Genomic DNA, 26543 nt, shown 5'->3' on the forward strand with positions numbered 1-26543 from the left:
TGGTGTAGTGTCATCAGCAAAAATGGTGAATCTACAATATTTTGCACAGAGAGGCAGATCATTTACAAAGATAATAAAGAGTGTGGGGCCCAGAAATGAGCCTTGGTGCACTCCACATGTGATATTACCCCATTATGAAGATAATGGGACTCCATTTTGACTATCCACTACAACTTTCTGTTTCCTGTGTGACAGCTACGAGTCAAACCATTTGCCTGATGAACAACTTATACCAAGATATGCAGCTTTTTTAAAAGAATCTGCGACTGACACAGTCAAACACTTTTGTTAGGTCACAAAAAATCTCAACCACCTTTAGTTTTTTGTTGACATATTCCAAGACTTTGCCAGCAATTACTAATATTGCATCTTCTGTTGACAAAAATTTCTGAAATCCAATCTGACTTTCGCTGAGGATATTTTGATCCCTGAGATGCTCAACTATCGTGGCTCTCATTAGTTTCTCTAAAGCCTTTGAAAAACTTGTCAGTAGTGACATTGGCTAATAGTTAGCATCTGTCTTATCTTCCTTCTTATACGGCAGTTTTACAACTGTACACTTAAGCCTCTCAGGAAATATTCCTTGCTTAAGTGATGCCTCAAAAAAGTGACAAAGGAGTTTACTTATATGGCTGCAGCAGTATTTTTAAAATTTGTTAGAAATATTGTCAATCCCAGTAGAGTTTTTTTCATTTCAGAGATTTAACAATTCTTTCAATTTCTCGAGCAGTGAATGTTGTTACCTTCACATGTACTGAGCTAGGTACTCTGGCTTTCAAAAGATTGATGGCTTGATTCATGAAGCCTTGTAAACCTAGTTTTTCTATTACTGTTAAAAATGTTTGTTTAATGTGTCTGCAACTATTTTTGGATTGCTAACGAGATGAAACTCACTTATTATTTGGGTTTTTTCACTACTCAATCCATATTTCCTTGTTTCCTTCATACAAAATTCCAAATAGTTTTTACTCTATTGCTTGAGTAATCAATTTCTGTTTTCAAGCACATGTTCTTTGTTGCTTGTGTGGTCTTATTCAGAACTTTATTGTAGAGTTTATAGTGCATACTCCTACTGGGATCATTTGATCTCTTGACTGCTGCATGTAGTTCTTTTCTTGTTTTACAAGAAATTTTGATGCTTTTAGTAATCTCAGGTTTGTTTCCATATTTTATCAGGTTTTCTCTCACTCATTTTTTTTGGAAATATTTCTTCAAAAAGACATGTAACTTCATTGTAAAAAATATTAAATTTTTAGTTAACATCAACTCCAGCATACACAGGAGACCAATCCACTAGCTGCAATTGCTGATTAAAGCTTTCAATGGTGTGTTCATGTATAATCCTGAAGTTTTCCCAAATGAAATTTTCTTTCCTTTGTACATTTATTTGGTTTAGAGTGAGGAATTGCCCTTCGTGATCAGAGAGAGGCCATTTATATTTTTCACAGTTAAATTAGTGTAAATATGCTTATCTACAATTACATTTTCTATTAAAGTGCTAGAACCAGCTGTGACTCTAGATGGAGTATCCACCTCTGGTACTAAGTTGTAACAGTACATTAGATGTTTGAAGTCTGGTTTGTTTCTATTTTCTGTTAAAAAAAGTCCACATTGAAGTCTACCATTACAATGCTTTATTTAGTTTTCCTACATAGGTGGGACAGAAGTGATTCTGTTTGTCTCAGGAATACATTCAGATTTCCAGCAGGTGCCCTGTAAATAGCCAGTACAATAACTGTTGCACTATCTGCTGTTAACTCAGTGCCACACACATCAAAATTCTATTCATCACCATATTTGCTCAAATCTAGAGACTTATACACTACATTGTTTTTTACAAATATTGCAACTCCACCTTTTCTCATAATAGATCTTCAGTATTGTGCAGCTAAACTAAAGTTTTCAATTTGTAGCATGTGAATTTCACTCATAACATGATGTTCTCTTATGAGTGGCTTTTTTCAGTACACTAGTTAATATTATTGCTTGAGGTGTGGAAGAGGTGTATTGAACATACGACAGAGATGTTTTATGCATTGAATCCTCTTCTCTCATGTTACTCACCATAAAAAAATGCTGGGTTTGCTTTGTGTTGTATGTAGGATGGGCAATAGTTTCTGCTGCATGTGTTGATGTTTCAGCTGTTGGTCCTGCCACTGATGATTCTCCTGCTTTTGACGATGCTGCTCTTCACTGCTGAGACTGGTCCCATTCCTGTACATGGAATTTTGCTGTTCTCTCTCTCCCTGTTCGCAATGATTTCATTTGTTATTTTACACACAAAGCTTTTTCCTTCATAATTTAGATGCGTACCATGTTTGGTATGCTGATACCTGTCCAATTTTCCTATATCAAGGACGCTATATTTTCCAAACAAAGAACACATTTGTTTTATTTTAATGTTAGTTTTTCGAATTTCTTTGCTGACGCATGTGTGATACATTAGGTCATATCTGTTTAGTAAACTTGCAACTATTGTATTTCATTGTTTATTGTGTTTCAGGAACTTTTTTAGTTCCATTAGGCAGTTATTTGCTTTGTTTTTTGCAATCATTTGCACCCACTATACACTTGACGTAGTCATTTTTTCCTGACATTTTATCATGTAATTCAACACCAGTAATGTTTTTTGTTGTTGTGCCTGGCTTCACTCTTTGAAAAGTCTCATGTATTTCACATGACTGTCTGTTATAAATAATACACTACTTTCATGTTTGTACTGTTGTACGTTTTTGTATATATTGTCTTTCTCATTCATCCCATTACTTCATGCAGTAGATGGCATGCTCAATTTCTCAGTGTCACTGTTTACCTTAATTCTGAACTTAAACCTGCATCACCATTCTGTTGGTAAGGTTTGTTCAAAAGTTCATGTTTCCTTAGCAATGTCAGGCCTAAATCCACCTCTTCACTCACAGAAAGAACATGAAATTTGTTTTCAACTGGCAAATGTTTGTGTTTTCACCCCCTGTTCATGTTTTAGTATTTACATCTCTGTTTTTACATGGTATTTTTGTCCACTTGTTAGAGTTCTTTTGGGGAAGAGAAATGGACTTTTGTTTGACTAAAGGCTCACTTATTTCTTTTCGAAGTTTAGACATCTCACTACTCAATACACTGGTGATTTGCTGAAGGCTAGAAGTATGCTCATTTAGCTTCATAATTTCGTCCCTACAATTTACACACACTGTATTTTTACCAACATTATTTTCATTTTTCACAAGAACACCACTCACTTGTACACACGTCTCTGCCATCTTGACCTGAATCATAGGTGACTGCTGTACATTTGACATCTCTGTTGGTTCAGATAGTGGCCATGATGATGTGCCATCACTTTCAGGCAAGTGATGCCTCACTTGTCTGCATAAAGCAAGGAGGTAGGTCTGCAGTGGGCTAACTGTTGGCAGTGCTGTACTTTGTGAAGTTGTGGATTGTCATCAGTTGCCATTCCTGCAGTCTCTCCATTAATGGAAAACCCTGTACAGTTTTGATAAGGATACTGTCAGTTGTATTGTGACTGATCTGTGTTAACAGCAGTTCCTTGATACTGATGAAATTTCTGCTTCTCTCTTCTTGAAACTGATTGGTCTAGTAACCAGAGTGTTAAATAACTGACACGTCACCATTGCGATAGAGTTGGAAACTTTTCCCTTTTATTACCTTCAAAAAACATTATCCATTGTGATGATCAGCTCTTTTATGGAATTTGTATATAGTTCACACACTAGAGACTATCAGCAAATTTTAACAGTGTTAAAATATTTAGTCTCCAATTTCAATGTCAAACTTAGCAGCTGTTTCTCTGTACATCTTAAATGTCCATAAACAACAATTTAAATGATTGTGGCCAATTATTAATTGTTTGGTGAGTGAATCACTGAAGTTTTACAAAATAATTTGGCATGGAGATGTTAATGAACTAAATCCTAACCATAGATCCACTAAAACATTAGCACATAGCTGTTTGCATGTTCGTACCTGAACAAGGACTCTTTCACATTACATTTTAATTTATAACAGGGAAAAGATCATAATTAGGGGTGATGCAGTTATAGTGAGCCAACTAGTAACGTGGTTTAATTATGTGTTAGATAACTGGAAAAAGGAAGTAGTTACATGGACTCCATTGTCAATACCATGTATACCCCCATGGGGAGTTTTCTATGTTGAGTTATTAGATAACTAATATGTTCTCAGAGATCAAGTGGACATTGTTGTAATCACCAAAACCAGGGCTACTAAACTAGGTAAGCACATCTTAGAAGTAAGCACTCTTTAAGAATGGAACTTTCTAGATTATGAAAATTTTAATTATGATTATCTTTTGAAACAAGACCTTTTTGGAAAAAGTAAGAAGTTTACTGGCCACGGGAACTGTGAGGCTTTCAAATGAGGTAGGTCAATACATTTAATGTTATTATTCCAATTCTGCGTGGTTTCTTTGAGTCCTGAATCTGATATATCTGTTCACACAAATCGTCTCCAAGTGAGATTATTATATTATTGTCATCAGTAATTGAGAAATTAACTATTGAGTAAAAGAAATTGATAATCTATGCTTAAATACGAAAGTAACTTTTTACATTGTGATCATGTATGTATCATTCAGGAAACGAGATGGAAATAAGGAAAAAGATGTTATTTTGGGAATGGAATAAGAACAAGTGGATGGTTCAAGATGCTCTGATGCACATGCTGAAAGTACGTGGGTTCCACAGTATCAAATGTTGGTACAGGGTTCATGGGTAGATAGGAGAGCGCATCTGGATGTGTGTGCTGAGATAGTGGCTGGTAATGAATGTCACAGTCGTGCTTACTTAGAAAAAGGGACTAGTGTTGAAGTCATTGGGCTGTTTTATTGGGCTGCTTGGGTTTAGGTCATAATAGAGCAAGGAGCTGATTGTAGTCAGTGATTAAGTGAAATTTGCTTTCATATAAGAAGGTGTAGAATTCTGAAGAAGGTATAGAGTCCCAAAAATAATGTTTCAAGGCATCTTTCTCAATCTTAATTCTTTGTGAACACAACCAACAATATAGTAATTCAGAGTGTGAATCTGCATTGGATTTATAGTTCTGACTGACAGCTCAGAATCATAACATTCATTTATCTTATAAAGTCTGTATACAGCCATTGTTTGAGTTCATCATTTCCTCCTATGATGACCCATTTCTCCAACTTAGGTCAGCAATATATGGAGCATAAATATCACACCTGTGCAGATACTTCCTCATGCAAAGTTATTGTGGTGGCCATCCCACCTTGAACACAAATGTCATCCTTAGACATGGCCCATCACAAGAAAATAAATAATAAGCTCATACAGTATTTGTGCTCCTACATATAATAATTTATTATATTGTTTTATAATTTGTATTATTTATTGAAAAGGTAAATTTAAAGCTACATATCACTCTTCTGAAGTGATGTGTTACACTACTTTTTCCCCCACTCACAGTAATGATCTCATGACAGAATCATTTACTGTGCTTTAGTCAGATGTTAATTTCTTCAAATAAGTAATGGCTTGAACAATTACAGTCAACCACACACACAAAACTTTCTACCTACTGTTATCTTAGAAGATAATGTTTTCATTTCAGGACTGTAGTATTAGGATTGTTGCTTTCTCTCTGTTTTTCTTACTACAGCTAAAAATCAGTGATCATTGTTCGGTCATCATGAAGTATAGTGCTTTTAAATGTGTGCATAATGTTGTCTTAACATAGGTTACATACCAATTTAATGCTTACTGCCAAGTACTTATTTTACGTACATTTGTATTTAATATCACTTCATCTCCATAACCTTTTCCCCTCCAAGCAACTGCAACACAGTTTTAATAATGCTCTTTTCAAAACACAGTTATAAGATATATTTTTTAAAACTTGTAGCTTTTATGGTGCACCTCCACGGCTCAATGTTCATTGTGTCTGGCTACTACACAAAGGACATGAATTCCATTTCTGGTAATGCCAGGGATTTTTTCTTGGTTGAAGGTCTGGACCAGGATGCACTTAGCCTCATGAAGCCAGTTGAGGAGCTACTTAGGTAAGAAGTAGCAGCTCCTTTTTCAAGAAATCTGACAATGACCAGGAGAGCAGGAGGTTTAGGATTGGGAGTTTGATTGGAATAGGGATTGATAAGGATATTCTGTAGGTGTGTTGCATGGTGGAACACTAGTTTGGGTGTTGTGGGTAGAATTTTTGGTAGGAACACCTCATCTTAGGGCATGATGAGAGAGAGATAGAGCTCTGGTGGAGGATGTGGTTGAGCTTTTCAAGGCCATGGTGGCACTGGGTGGCCAGAGGGGTGCTGGTTAACAGGTTTACTTGTGTCAGAGGAGCAGATGGCATGGGAAATTTGTTTATCAATAAGCTGGATAGGACAGTGTCTGCCAGTAAAGGCTCTGGTAAAGTTATCGGTATGTTTCAACGACTCCTGCTTTCCATTGCAGATGTGACATTCACAGATGGTGAGGCTGTAAGAAAGAGACTTCTTGATGTGAAATGGATAAAAGTTGTCAGAGTGGAGGTACAGTTGGAGGGTGGTGTGCTTGATAGGGTTGGATGTATTTATGGAGTTATATGAATGGAGCAGATCAACATCCAGATAGTTGGCTTGATGGGTTGTGAAGGAACTAGTGAAGAAAATTTTAGAATACCTCTTGAGGTTATGGAAGAAGAGCAAAGCCTTTCCTTTCTATGAGTCAAGGTCATGAAAATGTCATCAGTGAATCTGAACCAGACAAAAAGTTTTAGGTGTTGACTGGATAGGAAAGATTCCTCCAGATGACACATAAATAAATTGCTATAGAATGATGCCATGTAAATACCCATGGCAGTACTGCAGATCTGTTCACAGATGTGGCCTTCAAAAGTGAATAATTGTAGCTCAGGATGTGGTTGACTGGGAGGGTTAGGAATGAGGTGGTGGGTTTGGTATCAGGATGATCTTGGGAAGGTAATGTGCAATGACTGTAAAATGGTGGAAAAGCTGTGAAGAAAGTGAGCAGTGTCTTGAATATCGCGTGGAAGGTTACAAACAGTAGTCTGGAGGAGTTGGTCAACAAAGACAGAGTTTCATTCAGTGGATGCACTGTATTTGACATGTTTCCAGTACAAAAATCTTTGATTTGTAATTGTGCATTATGAGATGAATAAACTACACATCCAGCCTCAAAGAGATGATCAATAGGGAGAGCGATGGTGTTGGGTTTGTCGAAATCAGGGTGAAGGTAAAAGGTAGAAGAGTGGTGGGTTCCTGGTGTGAAGAGGGAGACGTTTTCTGGTGTCTGGTTATGAGGTGCTCCTAAGGTCTTGAGGAGCTGCCTGAGATCATGTTTGACTCTTGGGATGGAATTGTGGTTGAAGGTTTGTATGCTTTGGAAAGTTGGTGTAGATCATCAGTGACATAGTCTCAATGATTCATGACCACTGTAGATAAGCCTTTGTCTGTGGGAGGGATGATATGGTCTGGATTGTGTTTCAGGTTTTGGATAGCAATGCCCACAGATGTGGTGCTGGACTCATAAGGAGGGACTTATGAAAGGAAGTTGTAGCCAGGGTAGAAGTGAGGAATATCTGAAAAATTACCAAGGCGTGTCTGGGTGGAATAGGAGGAGGATCACAGTTAGAGGGATGCCAGAACTGTTTTAAATAATGTTCTATTTGCGGTTTTGATTGGCTATTGTCAGTGAGGTATTTGGGGGAAGAAGATTTTTCCACTGCAAAGAATGAGTAAAGGAAAGAACATCTACATCTACATGGATACTCAGTTAATCACATTTAAGTGCCTGGCAGAGGGTTCATTGAACCACCTTTAAAATAATTCGTTATTACTTCACTCTTAAACAGTGCATGTAAAAAACAAACACCTACACAATGTGATCAAAAGCATCTGGACACCTGACTGAAAATGACTTACAAGTTTGTCGCGCCCTCCATTGATAATGCTGGAATCCTACTTGGTGTTGGCCCACCCTTAGCCTCGATGACAGCTTCCACTCTCGCAGGCATACTTTCAATCAGGTGCTGGACAGTTTCTTCGGGAATACAGCCCATTCTTCATGGAGTGCTGCACTGAAGAGAGGGATTGATGTTGGTCGGTAAGGCCTGGCATGAAGTCAGCGTTCCAAAACATCCCAGAGGTGTTCTGTAGGATTCAGGTCAGGACTCCGTGCAGGCCAGTCCATTACAGGGGTGTTATTGTTGTATAACCACTTTACCACAGGCCATGCATTATGAATAGGAGCTCGATCATGTTGAAAGATGCAATTGGCATCCCCAACTTGCTCTTCAACAGTGGGAAGCAGGAAGGTGCTTAAAACATCATTGTAGGCCTGTGCTGTGATAGTGCAATGCAAAACAACAAGGGGTGCAGGCCCCTTCTATGAAAAACATGAACACACCATAACACCACTGCCTCCAAGTTTTACTGTTGGTACTACAAACACTGGCAGATGACGTTCACAATGCATTCGCCATACTCACACCCTGCCATCGGATTGCCACATTGTGAACTGTGATTCATCACTCCACACAACATTTTTCCACTGTTCAGTCGCCCAATGTTAATGCTTCTTACACCAAGCGAGGCATCATTTGGCATTTACAGGCATGATGTGTGGCTTATGAGCAGCCGCTCGACCTTGAAATCCAAGTTTCTCACCTCCCACCTAACTGTCATAGTACTTGCAGTGGATCCTGATGCAATATGGAGTGCTTGTGTGATGGTCTGGATAGATGTCAGCCTATTACACATTATGACCCTCTTCAACTGTTGGCGGTCCCTGTCAGTCAACAGACAAGGTTGGCCAGTATGCTTCTTTTGTTCTGTACGTGTCCCTTCACATTTCCACTTCACTATCAGTGTTCTGCCAATAAAACACAGTCTTTGGTTCACCTTCCCTAAATCTTTTCTATGGATTTATCCAATTTAAGTTGTTTGTAATTGTAATTCCTAGTTATTTAATTGAATTTATGGATTTTGGATTTGATTGATTTATCAGTAACTGAAATTTAACAGATTCCTTTTAGAAATCATGTGGATGACCTTACATTTTTCATTATTTGGGATCAATTTCCAATTTTCACACCATACAGATATCTTTTCTAAATCCTTTTGCAATCTTTTTGAACTTATAATGAATTTACTGGATCATAAATGACAGTGTCATCTGCAAACAACCTAATATGGCTGCTCAGATTGTCTCCTAAATCATTTGTATAGATAACACTACCTTAGGGAACACCAGAAATCACTTCTGTTTTACTTGATGACTTTCCATCAGTTACAATGAACTGTGACATCTCTGAAACAAAATCATGAATCCAGTCACATAACTGAGGTGATATTCTATAAGCATGGAATTTGATTACAAGCCACTCATGGGGTATGATTTCAAAAGCCTCCTGGGACTCTAGACACATGTAATCAGTTTGAAATCCCTTGTTGAGAGCACTCAACACTTTGTGTGAGTAAAGAGCTAGTTATGTTTCACAAGAACCAGGTTTTGTAAATCCATATTGACTTTGTGTCAGTAGGCCATTCTCTTTGAGGTAATTCATAGTGTTTGAACACAATACCTGTTCCAGAATTCTGCTGCGTATTGGTGTTAATGGTATGGGCCTGTAATTTAGTGGATTACCCCTATTGCTTTTCTTGAATGTTGGTGTGACTTGTGCAACCGTACAATCTTTGGGCATGGATCTTCCATCGAACAAGCTGTTGTATATGATTATTAAGTATGGAGCTATTGCATCAGCATACTCTGAAAGGAAGGTAATTGGGATACAGTCTGGATTGCATACCTACTTCTAAGTTACTCATGTTGGCAGCTGTGCTTGATTCAAATTCTGGAATATTACCTATATTGTCTTTGGTGAAGGAATTTCAGAAGGCATTGAGTTTGTGTTCCTGCTAGCGTACTTAACTATGACCAGAATATCTTTGGATTTTCTGCCAGGTTTTGAGACAAAGTTTCATTGTGGGAGCAGTTATAAGTGTATCTCACTGAAGTCCGCACTAAATTTCGATCTTCTGTAAAAAATTTCTGTCTTGGGGATTTTGCATTCATTTAAATTTGGCATGCTTTTGCCACTGATTCTGCAACAGTGTTCTAACCTGTGTTGTGTACCATGAGGGATCAACTCTGTATTTTGTATAAATCTCTCAATTGCTGTTAATACTATTTCTTTGAATTTGAGCCACATCTGGTCTGCTCTTACATTGTTAATTTGGAAGATTGTCTCTCAGGAAGGCATCAAGCATATTTTTATCTGCTTCTTTGAACACATATATGAACAGATATATTTTTTAATTATTTTTGGAGAACTTGAGAGGCACAATATTCAGTTTTGGCATGACAACCCCGTGTTCTTTAATCCCTGCATCTGATTTTATGGTTGTTATTAGCTCAGGATTATTTGTTGCTGAGAGATAAACTGTGTTTTCACAAGCATTTACTGTTTGAGTGGGCTCATGAAATAATTACTCAAAATTATTTTGAGAGAACCTGTTTAGCACAATTTTGAATGATGTTTTATGTGTACCTCTGCATTTAAACATGCACTTTCGCTAACATATTGAGAGTAAATTGAAGTCACCACCAACTATAATTTATGAGTTGGATACGTGTTTGAAATTAGATTGAAATTTTCTTTGAAACTTTCAGCAATTGTATCATCTGAGTTGGGAGATCAGTAAAAGGATCAAATCATTATTTTGTTCTAGCTGCCAAGAATGACCTCTACCCATACTGACTTTATAAGTCCAGCATGATTGAAATTAGGGTTGAGACTAAAGGTTAGGCCTTTAGAAAGTAGTGACTTCTGCACGGGTCAAAGTTTGACCCATTGTGGAATTTCCATTATTGTTGTGCAGTGCTGATTCAGCTCTCTTACTTTCAATACACTTTGCCTTTATTACTGTCTCTTTATTCTTTATTCCTTAATATTTCCATTCATCGTTCTTCTCTATGTAAAGCACACACCATGCCTCACTCTGTCATGCAATTGATGGACCACCACACTCAATAGTGCTGTGTTATAACTCCATACTCCTCTAGTGACAATACCTTTTCAAACATTTCATTTCAGTGTGGTTTTTAAGATATCCTATTCATGCTGCCCAACTTGACTGTTAGCACATTGCATGTGTTTATTTAGAATCTCATTATAGATTGTACATCTTCATTTACAATTCACCACAATGAAGCACAACACTTTTAGAACTGAAAATAAGTATTTTATTTCTGACAGCAGCATACAGTCAGAACAGAACTGATCACCTGGATGGAGAGTGAAGCTATTAATCCAGACACAAATTATTGGAGAATGCTAGATTTATACAAAAATGAAATATTTCATAATATACAAATGTTACAAACACGAGATATTTCAAGAAGCTTCCAGAAATCGTAAATACAAAATAACAAATTATTGCCAGCTTGAAATGGCAACACGCAGCATACCAGCCAGCATTGCTAACCATCATGCAACACTCCATGCAGTGCATTTTGTCGCATTGATCCCTCTTCTGGAGAAACCATGACCTGCCCTTTCAAAAGTTACCATTGGAGACAACTGCAGCAGCATGGATCTAGATCTTGTCAGTGGGCCTCTGGATGGTGATGCTGATGGATCATCATGTTCTGGTCATGATGTTACATCCTCTTCACTATGATGAACATAAAAGGTAGACCCTCCCCGTGAAAGCTTCACAATCATCAGGTGGGTCTTCAGTTTCCTCGAACCTCCCATTGTCATTCTGTGTGCGTGGAGTGTAGTAGGGCTTTGTACAACTCTGCTCTTTTGTCTTCTTGATGAAGGGTCAAAATTATAAAGGAGAGGCAGCAGAAATTAGAATAAACAGCAGTAGTTTTAATAGAGACCAGGGAACACACTTTTCAGGATATGTGGGTAGGCTCTGCTATCACATTTATATAAGCACAACTCCCTGCCAGCCCTAGCTGTCCATAATTTTAACTCCTGATGACAATGTCAGAGACAGTGATTGAAAGCTTGGGTTTTTCTCCTAAGTGATACCGAGAAGATTTTAGTCAGTTGTAATCCTTGCCTTCATATGTGATGTCTGACAAACAATGATACAACCTAAAGTAACACTTAAGTAACTTTTCCGGTAGCCCTACTTTCTGCAAAGGTCTAAAAGATCTATACCGAGTCACTCGACCTGTACCTTACTGGCTTTACAGCACTCTTTGTATTTCTTGTGAATGTCCAGGGTCAGCATGTGGTTGAACTGTTTTGTTTTGTCAGTCCTGGTGATGAAGTGTTTCACATAGTCATCCTGGGTATCATCCGGTTGAAATGATAACAATATATCCATTGTTGTTTCAGCCTCATGACTGTTGAGAAGAAAGAACTGTGTGAAGCCTGTGATGTCAGGCTTCACTGTATTTCATGCAAATGTCACAGTGGGCAGTATTCTATTTCAATCTCTCTGTTCAGTATCAGAGTACATCTTCATAAAGCATACTGTGAGGCCGTTCATCAGTGTGATTGCAGAAGCTATTGAAAAAAAAGAAAAAAAGAAAAAAAAATCACTGGTAACTGCCTTAACAGATATGGTGGGCCTACAGCTCAGTATGGGATCCAGCAGTCACAAAGTTGAAACGAACACATCAAATGCAGATTGAATGTGTGTCCGTATATGAGGATACTGCAGTCACCAGTGAAGTCACAGCCAGCAGCTAGAGTATATAAGGAATACCGGCAGTCTGTCAGCAGTCATTCCACCTGACAAAGGCTAGGGAGTGTTTGGTCAAAAGTTAGTGGTATTTTAACCACCTGATGCAGCTGGAGGTCCAACAACATTTTACTCATTAGTGTGATCTGTTTTGTGTTTTTGCTACTAGTCTATAAATACAAGGACCTCCTTAAGCCTATTACGGACAACTTTTCATTTATAGGTCAGAAAGTCACTAGGCTATGTGATGCCTTTTACGATCTGTATTAATCTATATCTTTATGATCTGAATAGTTTCCATAACTGTTTCTTACCTGCGTAAATTTGTAACACCATGGTCAGTGCAAATTTGTGAGTCAGGTCTTATTCTTGATGACGAAGAATTTATATGGTTATAGTTAAAGTACTACTAAAGTAGTTAAAGTCCCCCCCATGAAACATGGACCTTGCCGTTGGTGGGGAGGCTTGCGTGCCTCAGCGATACAGAGAGCCGTTCCGTAGGTGCAACCACAACGGAGGGGTATCTGTTGAGAGGCCAGACAAATGCGTGGTTCCTGAAGAGGGGCAGCAGCCTTTTCAGTAGTTGCAGGGGCAACAGTCTGGATGATTGACTGATCTGGCCTTGTAACACTAACCAAAATGGCCTTGCTGTGCTGGTACTGCAAACAGTTGAAAGCAAGGGGAAACTACAGCCATAATTTTTCCCGAGGGCATGCAGCTTTACTGTATGGTTAATGATGATGGCGTCCTCTTGGGTAAAATATTCCGGAGGTAAAATAGTCCCCCATTCGGATCTCCTGGCAGGGACTACTCAAGAGGATGTCATTATCAGGAGAAAGAAAACTGGCATGCTACGGATCAGAGCGTGGAATGTCAGATCCCTTAATCGGGCAGGTAGGTTAGAAAATTTAAAAAGGGAAATGGATAGGTTAAAGTTAGATATAGTGGGAATTAGTGAAGTTCGGTGGCAGGAGGAACAAGACTTTTGGTCAGGCGAATACAGGATTATAAATACAAAGTCAAATAAGGGTAATGCAGGAGTAGGTTTAATAATGAATAAAAAAATAAGAATGCGCGTAAGCTACTACAAACAGCATAGTGAACGCATTATTGTGCCCAAGATAGACACGAAGCCCATGCCTACTACAGTAGTACAAGTTTATATGCCAACTAGCTCCGCAGATGAGGAAGAAATTGAAGAAATATATGATGAAATAAAAGAAATTATTCAGATAGTGAAGGGAGACGAAAATTTAATAGTCATGGGTGACTGGAATTCGGTAGTAAGAAAAGGGAGAGAAGGAAACATAGTTGGTGGATATGGATTGGGGGTAAGAAATGAAAGAGGAAGCGGCCTGGTAGAATTTTGTGCAGAGCATAACTTAATCATAGCTAACAGTTGGTTCAAGAATCATGAAAGAAGGTTGTATACATGGAAGAACCCTGGAGATACTAAAAGGTATCAGATAGATTATATAATGGTAAGACAGAGATTTAGGAACCAGGTTTTAAATTGTAAGACATTTCCAGGGGCAGATGTGGACTCTGACCTGAATCTATTGGTTATGAACTGTAGATTAAAACTGAAGAAACTGCAAAAAGGTGGGAATTTAAGGAGATGGGACCTGGATAAACTGAAAGAACCAGAGGTTGTACAGAGTTTCAGGGAGAGCATAAGGGAACAAATGGCAGGAATGGGCGAAAGAAATACAGTAGAAGAAGAATGGGTAGCTTTGAGGGATGAAGTAGTGAAGGCAGCAGAGGATCAAGTAGGTAAAATGACGAGGGCTAGTAGAAATCCTTGGGTAACAGAAGAAATATTGAATGTAATCAATGAAAGGAGAAAATATAAAAATGCAGTAAATGAAGCAGGCAAAATGGAATACAAACGTCTCAAAAATGAGATCAACAGGAAGTGCAAAATGGCTAAGCAGGGATGGCTAGAGGATAAATGTAAGGATGTAGAGGCTTATCTCACTAGGGGTCAGATAGATATCTTTGGTGAAAAGAGAACCACTTGCATGAATATCAAGAGCTCAGATGGAAACCCAGTTGTAAGCAAAGAAGGGAAAGCAGAAAGGTGGAAGGAGTATATAGAGTATATAGAGGGCGATGTACTTGAGGACAATATTATGGAAATGGAAGAGGATGTAGATGAAGATGAAATGGGAGATCTGATACTGCGTGAAGAGTTCGACAGAGCACTGAAAGACCTGAGTCGAAACAAGGCCCTGGGAGTAGACAACATTCCATTAGAACTACTGACGGCCTTGGGAGAGCCAGTCCTGACAAAACCATACCATCTGGTGAGCAAGATGTATGAGACAGGCGAAATACCCTCAGACTTCAAGAAGAATATAATAATTCCAATCCCAAAGAAAGCAGGTGTTGACAGATGTGAAAATTACCGAACTATCAGTTTAATAAGTCATGGGTGCAAAATACTAACGCGAATTCTTTACAGATGAATGGAAAAACTAGTAGAAGCTGACCTTGGGGAAGATCAGTTTGGATTCCGTAGAAATATTGGAGGCAATACTGACCCTATGGCTTATCTTAGAAGCTAGATTAAGGAAAGACAAACCTACGTTTCTAGCATTTGTAGACTTAGAGACAGCTTTTGACAATGTTGACTGGAATACTCTCTTTCAAATTCTGAAGGTGACAGGGGTAAAATATAGGGAGCGAAAGGCTATTTACAATTTGTATAGAAATCAAATGGCAGTTATAAGAGTTGAGGGGCATGAAAGGGAAGCAGTGGTTGGGAAGGGAGTGAGACAGGGTTGTAGCCTCTCCCCGATGTTATTCAATCTGTGTATTGAGCAAGCAGTAAAGGAAACAAAAGAAAAATTCGGAGTAGGTATTAAAATCCATGGAGAAGAAATAAAAACTTTTGAGGTTCGCCAATGACATTGTAATTCTGTCAGAGACAGCAAAGGACTTGGAAGAGCAGTTGAACGGAATGGATGGTGTCTTGAAAGGAGGATATAAGATGACAAAACGAGGATAATGGAATGTAGTCGAATTAAGTCGGGTGATGTTGAGGGTATTAGATTAGGAAATGAGACACTTAAAGTAGTAAAGGAGTTTTGCTATTTGGGGAGCAAAATAACTTATGATGGTTGAAGTAGAGAGGATATAAAATGTAGACTGGCAATGGCAAGGAAAGCGTTTCTGAACAAGAGAAATTTGTTAACATCGAGTATTGATTTAAGTGTTAGGAAGTCGTTCCTGAAAGTATTTGTATGGAGTGTAGCCATGTATGGATGTGAAACATGGACGATAAATAGTTTAGACAAGAAGAGAATAGAATCTTTCGAAATGTGGTGCTTCAGAAGAATGCTGAAGATCAAATGGGTAGATCACATAGCTAATGAGGAGGTGTTGAATAGGATTGGGGAGAAGAGAAGTTTGTGGCACAACTTGACTAGAAGAAGGGATTGGTTAGTAGGACATGTTCTGAGGCATCAAGGGATCACCAATTTAGTATTGGAGGCCAGAGTAGAGGGTAAAAATCGTAGAGGGAGACCAAGAGATGAATATACCAAGCAGATTCAGAAGGATGTAGGTTGCAGTAGGTACTGGGAGATGAAGAAGCTTGCACATGATAGATTAGCATGGAGAGCTGCATCAAACCAGTCTCAGGACTGAAGACCACAACAACTACAACAACATAGTTAAAGTACTCTATCATGTTATAATACCAAATATAAGACACATTATAACTTAAAGCATATATTTTCAAATCTATTATTATTATTATTATCTATTTTTTACTTGTTGAGAGTTTGTCAAGAAGTTCTGTTAAATGAGAGAAGAATTCATCAACATTACTGTTTGGGGCTTGTATAGGCAAGTTATTATTAAGCTTTTATTTGCTTTTCTTTATTCTTACTGCTGTTGACTCACATGCTATTTACATAGCAAGTTCACCTAACAAATCTTTTTTTTTTTTTTTCTTTGTCACACTAAATGTTATTTCAATCAAGTGCTTACACCACCAACCTTGTTTACCTCTCTACAGTATATATTAAATTTTATAATTATTTAATTCTAATGGAAGCTATAGCATGGACATGTATGTGTTCTTCAATATAATAACAAAGATTGAAGCATCAGTTTGTTCCTAAGGAGCTGTTATTACAGTTTTTGTTAAGTCCAAAGCTTTCTCAGAATTTATGACTCCTAGATGTAATGGTAAGTCATATTCGTTACACCAATTTCGTTACTAGTTTTCTTTTTTATTTCTCATATGCCAGCTTCCTGGTGGTGGAGTCCAGTTACAATGTTCTTGCAGTGTTCAGGAATTATCTTCTATTCCAAACATTCTGCACATAATAGAATATATTTTGTTTATATTTAAACAAATCATGGTCTTCTGTCTGAAAGTCCTTTCATGTCCATGGTAATCATCATGTTTACAGTAATATTTTCATCAGAATTCTCTCCATGCTCTGTCCCTCAGTAATAATACACATGATCTTATTTTAATTTAGGTTGCTTTCTTTTAACATCCGCATAATTATGATAACTTCAACCAATTTGGCTACGCTATCTTATGATTCTAGAGTTTCGAAATTTATTGTTCCTAAATGGAAAGTAGTAGAAGCATTTGATTCTCTACGAACCATATTATGGTCTATCCACCCAAGCATAGTGTATGAAGATGCAAGCTTAAAAGTATCTTGGCCTGCCCTTTGCCATTGCTTGAGTTCCCCCAGTCCATTCCTCCCAGTAATCTTTCACTCAGGCCATAATACCGTTTTTCCAGGAATTTGTTGAGACTGCTAAAGTTCTCATCTGTTTAAACTTCCTGAGATATAATTTAGTCCAGAATATCAAGGGCACCCTTCTGCACCTACAAAGGCTGGGGAAGTTAGTGTCTTTCTGTTGGAAATCAGAGCAAATAAGAATTTAGGGAGATGAATTGGCAGGTATAGCAGCCAAGAAGGCATGTAGCTATAATCAGGCGATGCAGTGTGCCATCACCCCACATGCTATCACTTCACTCTTGAGGTACAGAGTCATATGTATGGGAAGAAGAGTGGCAGCAAGTGCCAGACAACAAACAACATCTAGTAAAGCCTACATCACAACTGTGGTACAGTTTCTTCCAGCATCAGAGATAGGATGAGATCCTTTTCACTTGTTTTCACATAGGTCCCAGCCCTCTGACACACACCTTCCTGCACCAGTGAGAGTATCTTCCAATGTATGGCACTTGTGGTGTACGGATCATAGTGTGCCAAATTTTAATTGTCTGTGTTTTATTTTCGGATAAGAGGGTAGTGGTTAATTCACCTGCTGATTTGTCCTCTACTTTAGATGACAATGGGAGGAATGTGGCATGACTTCTAAGATTCTGTGAAATGTCCAACTTGCTCCCTAAATATCAGGGGTGACTCTCTAATGTTTTATTTTAAGGTTGGCTGCCTCACCTGTGTCTTTCATAATTGATTAGCCATTCACATATCTTTCACATTTATGTTAGCCTCCTTGTATTATCTGTGTTTTAGAAGAACATTTGACCAAAATTGCAGTACATTAAAGGATGTATGATAATGTGATTGTATAGTCACAGATATGGAAAAGGTAAATTTAGGTGGATATAAGCTTTCAGCACCTGCAACTAGAGACACTGCGGAGATAGGAGTTGCCATATATGTTAAAATTTATGATAGTGTGAAAAATTTCGTTACTAAATAATGGTACTTTTATAATTGTAGCTATGTACAGGTCCCTATTCTGAAGTTTTTAGCTATTTTTGAAAACCTCGGATTCTCTGTTGTGCTGTCTATCAGACAGAGGAAAGCAAATTTTTGTTTATGGGGATTTCAGTGCAGATTTTCTGAAAGACTCTGATAGAAAGCTTGCCCCTGAATCATTACTGGTTTCTTTCAATTTGACATCAGTTATTCATTTTTCTACTCAGGTAGTACAGGAAAGCAGCACACTGATAGATAATGTTTTTATAGGTGAAGATAAATTTAATCAAATAAAACTTTTCTTTTTAAGAGTATTCTGTCTGGTCATGATGCACAGCTAGTTACAGTATATGACATAGTTCCGTACAGTGATGCAAAACAGTCCTACAAAATAGTATGTTTATTTCGTAATTTAACAATTGCAAATTTTAGGGAAAGAGACTGGGATGATGTGTACAGGGAACCTGATGCTAATTAAAAATTTAACCCATTTCATGATACATTTGTGAGTGTATTTGAATACAGTTTCCCTAAGAAGACAATGAAACATAATTGTAAGAAACCATCTAAAACTCCATGGCTCACTAAAGGGATAAAAAGTATATTGTTAAAAAAAAAAAAAATGGCAAGTGTATCTTATAGGTAGAAAGAGTAGTGATCCGGAAATAGTCAAACGTTATAAAAGCTACAGCACTGTATTAAAAAAAATTATTAAAAAGTCCACAAGTATGTGCATTATGTCTGAGATTAGCACCTCTGATAATAAAATTAAAACAATTTGTAATATTGTTAAAAGGGAAACACGACAACTGAGAGCAAAGAAAGACTGTTTTTCTCAGTGAAAAGCTTGTTAATAAACAGTCAGAAGTAGAAAATATGTGTAATATTCATTTTTAAGTGTTGTAGAGAAAATAGGATCCAGCTATTTATTAGAAAGTGCAAGGCAGTTTATGGAAGAGACGTACCTATCCAGTTTGATAAATTTGAAATTCAACCCACCTCTCCTAGTGATATTAGGAAAATAATACATTCATTCAAAAGTAAAAGCTTCCATGGAACAGATGGCATTTCCAACAGAGTACTAAAAGGTTGTTTGCAACGGATAAGTAAGATTCTCAGCCATATATGAAGTAGCTAACTGAAGCAGGACATTTTTCAAGATAGACTGAAACATGATATTAGTAAACCATTGCATAAAAAAGGGATAGGTTTGATGCCAACAACTTCCATGCAATCTCAGTTTTATCCAGAATTGTTGAAAAAGTAATGTATTCAAAAGTAGCTTCACATATTTGTAAAAATGAAGTACTAATAAAATGTCAATTTGGTTTTCAGAAAGGCATTTCAACAGAAAATATTACATATGCTTTCACATATCAAATATTGGATGCTCTGAATAACTGAACTTTTGACCATGTGAATCATGAGCTTCTTCCAGATAAGCTTAAGTATTGTGGTATGTGTGGGATAGTGGACAAATGATTTAATTCAGAAGGTTGAAATCAACAGTACAGATAGCCTGCAGAAATTAGATGAGTCCTCTGACAGGGGAGGTATCACAGAGTTCAGTCTTGGGTCCCTTATTGTTCTTAATATATACTAATGACTTGCCACTCTGTATTCATGAAGATGCAAAACTAGTTCTTTTTGCTGATGAGACAAGTATAGCAATCACAACCAACAAATAAGAATTAGCTAAGGAGGAAATTGTAAATAATATCTTTCAGAAAATTATTAAGTGGTTGTCTGCAAGCCTTTCAAGAAATTATTAAGTGGTTCTTCACAAATGGACTCTCACTAAATTTTGAGAAAACACATTATATACAGTTCTGTGCAGTACATGGTGTAGCAGCATTGGTAAATATAGACAATGAACAGAAGTTTGTTGCTAAGGCAGAACATTCAAAAATTCTGGATGTGTGCATTGATGTGAAATTTGACCAAAATTGCAGTACATTAAAGGATGTGTGATAATGTGATTGTATAGTCACAGATATGGAAAAGGTAAATTTAGGTGGATATAAGCTTTCAGCACCTGCAAGTAGAGAGACTACGGAGATAGGAGTTGCCATATATGTTAAAATTTATCATAGTGTGAAAATTTTTGATACTAAATAATGGTACTTTTATAATTGTAGATATATACAGGTCCCTATTCTGAAGTTTTTAGCTATTTTTGTAAACCTTGGATTCTCTGTTGTGCTGTCTGTCAGACAGAGAAAAGCAAATTATTGGAAGAAACGCATTGATGATACGCTGAAACGCTTAGGTTGAGCTACTTATGCTATGAGAATTATTGCAAATTTGGTGATAAACATGTAAGTAAATTAGCCTACAATGCTTATTTTCATTCACTGATTTCACATGGCATTATATTTTGGGGTAATTCATGACTAAGAGAAAAAGTATTCTTTGCACAAAAGTGTGTAATCAGAATAATAGCTGGAGCCCACCCAATATCACCTTGCAGATATTTATTTAAGGAACTCAGGTTATTTACAGTATCTTCACAATTCATATATTCACTTATGAAATATGTTATTAATAACCATGGCAAATTCAAAAAAATAACAAAGTGCATAGCTACAACACAAGAAGAAAGGATGATCTTCACCATTCTGGGTTAAATCTCACTTTGGCTTGGAAAAGGGTGAATTACACTGCCACAAAAATCTTTGGTTATTTGCCACACAACATTAAAATTGTGACAGATAGCACGCAAATTAAAAGAACTTCTGAATGACAACTCCTTCTCTGCAATAGATGAATTTTTAGATGTAAAGTAGTAATTGAAAAAAATTTATATCATTTAAAGAAAACTTGTGTTAAACTGACACATTCCACATCAGTACAAAATGTCGTATTCACGGTCTATGGAACAAGTATTAATGTGATATATGAACAGGAGAGAGACTGGGAGTAAAGGTCCTGGTTACCTTGTCATTAAGAGCCCATAACCCATCACCCTCCTCCAAACACGCACACACACACACACACACACACACACACACACACACACACACACACACATACACACATATACCGTATATACTTAACAATAGTTGATCCAACAACCCTAATATGGATGTAAGCCTACTAGTCTTGGAGAAAGAGGGTGACCTATACACCTGGCTGTAAATAATATGAATCAGTATATGACATATCATTTTTCACAAACATGAGGTATGCACAAAAGTGTAGCTTGTTGTCGAAGACCAGAAAGTATCATGTAACTGACTAGTGATGAGTATATTTTAGTAAATATCCTGTTTTCCATTTGGAACATTTTAAGAGTTTAGATGGAGGCCAGTAGGTCATGTAAAATTTAATAGAGTCATTTTACACATTAACTATTGTTTTTCAGATTCTGATGGCCTTTAAAAAAGGTGGACTTCGTAAAGGTGACTCCGTACTGATCCATGCAGGTAGTGGTGGTATTGGACAAGCTGCCATCACCTACTGCCTGTTTCATGGCTGCACTGTTTTCACCACTGTTGGAACACAACAAAAGAAAGAATTTATTCTCAAAAACTTCCCACAGGTGAGTCTTATATTTCAGTTACAATCATTTGGCTATGTCATTTTCAGTCATACTTGGAATGTGGTCATGTTTCCCTCTGTGATACATCTCCAGTGACCTCTTCATTGATCTTCCATCATTTATTCCTTAATTTCAAGACATATGGGACAATATTTTCAAAAGAATGCAATGCCAAGGGCCACAACATTTTCTTGGAGTTGATCGTCATACATATGAATGTTCGGATATATAACTGTTTCTAGGGAAAATGCCAATCATTATTTAAAAGAGTTAATAAGGTGCAGCAAGCTGAAAGTACCCATACTGAAAAAATTGTAAATTTGTATTAAAGTACATGAACCAAAACAGAAAAAAATACATAATTCAAACCACAAAGTAATTGGGGGATGAAGTAAAATGAGATATAAATGAATGAATAAGAGAAAACAGAGAAAGAGGTCACTTGTTATTGCTTTCAGTCTGAGAGATACTTCTTAAGAAAGACAGGGTTAGAAAAGTAGACTAAAGATCCATATTCAATTGAATATTGATATTGTACAAAGTAAATTATCTGATGATTGATGACAATCAGGAGTGGTAACTAAGTGTGATAAGTTCACTCTCCACAAAACTAATGATTTATTACAAATAAAAATTAAAAAGAAGTTCAAAAGTAGCCTTCTTCCTGTAACTTATCATTCTGTATATTAATTGGTCCAGTTTTATCACACAGAAAAAAAATTACGCAGATGATAATGGACAAGTCAGAAAAGCGTAATCCATATAAATGGAAATGGAAATGTTTATGTGTATAAAATGATAAATCTCTGGAAGTTCTTCATCAATTGCTTTGGAATTTTGACACAACATTGCAGTCATGTATGAACGTGTTTTTATATAAGAATTTTTAAATGTATATAATATATGCAGATTTGGAATACATAAATGTGAAAATTTATTAGCAAACAGGAAAGTTGTATTTATGGCTAATCAGCTTATGATTGGAGTACCACTACAGAATGCATTTGCATCACGATAAACAAGGATCAAGATCAACGAGAGGGGATAAAAGGAGATGCACTGAGGGGTGTGAGGAAATGAATGTAGAAAATGGAAAGGAGGAGATGGACAGAGAGAGGGATCAGGAAGAGATGGAGAGAAGGGAAGCGGAAGATGGGCATAGAAAGAGGGTGAACTGATAGAAACAGTGGACAGATAGAGATGGACAAAGACAGGGTATAAAAGGAAATGAGGAGATATATCCAATTCCTATACATATTAGAAACATTTGCTTTCTCTTTTCTTTCATTTCCATCTAAGCAGAATGAGCCACAGCAATGCACTGCCAAGAACAACTTGTAACTAATAAAGAAAATATGTAAATATTCTAATAATATGCATTTAGTTTATGAGTCTGCATGTTCAGAATTGTCACACAAACAGTTTATTCTGTGTTATTTGGTCCTTGAAGAAACTATCCATTCTTCTTGTATGCTTTTGTATAATGTATACCAGAATTAATTACATATTTCAGGCAAAATGATGTTCTCTAAATTTTTTTGGGAAGTCTTGGCTGTATTCCGTTGGAGCAGAACTAATTGTGCATAAGCTTATTCTTCATTAATGTATAAGGTTTCATAAAGTAGAGATTAATGAATCAAACAATGGAAAATCCAGGATGGAATGTAACAATACTGTGAGAAGGAACATTGCTACTCACCATATAGCGGAGATGCTGAGTTGCAGATAACTGTAACCTCACTGCAAGTAGCAGCACGAGTGCATGATGGGAGTAGTGACTGGGAGTAAGGAGAAGGGTGGGGAAGGGGAGGGATAGTATGGTGGGGCTGGTGGACAGTGAAGCTCTGCAGGTTAGACGGAGGGCAGTGGAGACGTGGGGAGAGGGGGGGGGGGGGGGGGGGAGTAGCGAAAAAGGAGATAAATAAAAATACTAGGTGTGGTCGTGGAATGATGGCTGTGTAGTGTTGGAATGGGAACATGGAAGGGGCTGGATAGGAGAGGACAATGACTAACAAAGGTTGAGGCCAGGAGGGTTACGGGAACATAGTGTATTGCAGGGAAAGTTTCTACCTGCACAATTCAAAAAAAGCTGGTGTTGGTGGGAAGGACCCATATGGCACAGGCTGTAAAGGAGTCATTGAAACAAAGGATAGCATCTTTTTCAGTGTGTTCAGCCTTCACTGACCATAATTATCTTCCCAGCCTTGTACAAAAGACTTGACATTAAAATAATGCAAAAAACCTGTACTAGCACACATTTTTCATGCAGTTGTTGACATTGTTATATTCCTGTATGTTGTTGAAAATGATAATAGTATACAGACTTTATTTTAAGAAAAATGTCGTATTTTAATATTTATGGTTTTTTGTTAGCATGTAGCAAGCCTGTTTAGCTAATAAACTTTGTCTACATCCCCTTTCATTGAATTATAATTCAAAATCATTTTTAGGATCTTATCAACAATGTCACTGATTTCATCATAATGCTAGAGCGTGTTCAATAGAACAACATTTATATTTCTGTATGGAATATAACTGGCCACAGCAGTGTGCCATTTATGAAGTAGAACGAAGAGCTACGAACCCTCTTCTTGGGTATATTTGTGAAAGCTCTGGTTTATTTTTCTGTATTAGTTCCCAATACTGTTAATTTCCTTTTCAGGAGCAGTTGTTCCAGGTTGTATGATGTAAAAAAAATGTCACACATGGTATTCTAATCTTGAAACTCAGAAATGAGATCAGAAACTACTCTCATTCCTGGATTTTTGGTGCCAATCCATTATCCTTTGCTGTATAGGTTCTGGCTTTCAATATGTACAAAGATTTGCTGTCACACAGAGTCCATATTTTGATCCCATATAGTGCTGGTTTGCTTGTGATATGGTGTCTGAATGGACAGCAATCTCTAAATCCTACTAATTGCTCATCAACAGTAATATTTTCTCCTGGATTATACCGTTTAGAAGGGACTTCTACCCACTTCTCAAAAATACTATGAACTACAGCAAGTTTGACATCATGTTATCTTTCCTCTCTTCTGAATTTTTTATCAAGTGGCAGAGCAGATGGTATGTACGGAAGTTGCATTGGGAATGTTTGCTTGAAATATGTTCAACCGGTATCCATATCCCACAATCTTTTTGTACCCTTCCCATGTTATCGATATACAGTCACAAGGAATAAGAGTCCTAAGCATGCATGAAAAACAGAATCTTCAATGTTTGTCCATGTTGATGATAAACTCACTTCCCTTCAATGTTTGATACTTTTATTCTTTCATTTACAAACTCTGAACAAATTCCACTTCAGATGAACTTTTTGCATCACTTATTGAGCTTTTTGGATACCTGGTAATTTCTGATATACTCTTGGTGATATTTGAACCTGATAGGCAGCCATTTTGTGCTTGTGGGTATAACTGAGATTATGTATTGTGATTTTTAGAAAGAAAAGACTGTTTCCTATTTTGTACAGGCTGTGAATTGTCATCACTGATAGAACATTTGCTTTCATATGCATTAGTGTCATTTTCTACAAACTTGGAAAGTTTTCATGCATCTATGAGGAATTTGCTAATTCCTCCAACTCAATGTAAGCCAATGATTTAATTGCCATGGTGTCACCAAACTCAACAGAAACAATATAGATTCAAATAAATGAGAAGTTTTAAACAACTTCTTGGCAAAAGCAAGAAACTAGCCCATTGTTATAAGCACAAAGTTTGATTGTTTGGAGTAAGATGGGGTGATAAAAGTTGTTATTATCATACGGTATAACAGAAAACTTAAAAATACTTTCATTAGAGCAATCATGACTACCTCTTCAGCTGAGTGGTCAACATAAATGTCTGCTCTACGGAGAATCTGGATTCAGTTCCTGGCATTGCCAAGGTCCTTTTCTTGATGAGAGAACTGATATTGGATGCACTCAGCCTTATGATAGCAATTGAGGAGTTACAATGTCCAGTAACATTAATGTGACCACCTGTCAGAAGCCAGAATAGCCACCTTTTGCAGTGCGGACTGCTGTGAGATGTACAATAGAGATTCAGTGACATTCTGGTAGGTACCAACAGGGATGTGCAACCATGCTGAGTCCAGTGTCATGGCCAGCTGCACTAGCCTAATTGAGGTGGTTTGACAGATTCGCAACTGTGTTTAAATCTGGGGAGTTTGGTGCCCAGGAGAGTGCAATAAATTCACCCTGGGGCTCTTTGCACATGTACACTGTGAACTGCATGACATGTTGCAGTGTTCTGCTGGTACATGCCATTGTGCTGACGAAATATGAACTTCATGTAGAGGTGGACATGGTCTCCAATGATAGATGCATACTTGGTTGATCCATTGTGCCTTCTAGATTGACCAGATCACCCACGGAATGTCCTCCTTCCTGGACCCTTCCAATGATTGTTGTAGGAAGTTTGCTTTCAGACTTTCATGCTGTACACACCAACAACCATCCTTAAGATAGTGCATAATACATGACTTATCTTGAAAGGTCACCTTTCACCACTCAGTGGACATCCAGTTGCAGGATTGGCATACACATTCCAACCTTTGTTGCTGATGAACAGCAGTCGCTTGAC

At 37.3% G+C, this 26543-nt stretch overlaps 1 protein-coding gene across 2 annotated transcripts in view; it reads left to right on the plus strand.

The window, feature by feature from the left end:
- The window catches only part of LOC124545218 (fatty acid synthase-like), a 435708-nt gene that overhangs the window by 251942 nt on the left and 157223 nt on the right, over positions 1–26543 (plus strand). For both annotated transcript variants that reach the window (XM_047124086.1, XM_047124089.1), the window contains exon 26: positions 21779–21955. In XM_047124086.1, coding sequence (XP_046980042.1) covers positions 21779–21955 — 177 coding nt within the window. The remainder of the gene's footprint in view (positions 1–21778; positions 21956–26543) is intronic.

Source organism: Schistocerca americana, chromosome 8 (genome assembly GCF_021461395.2).
Source record: "Schistocerca americana isolate TAMUIC-IGC-003095 chromosome 8, iqSchAmer2.1, whole genome shotgun sequence".
NCBI lineage: Eukaryota > Metazoa > Arthropoda > Insecta > Orthoptera > Acrididae > Schistocerca > Schistocerca americana.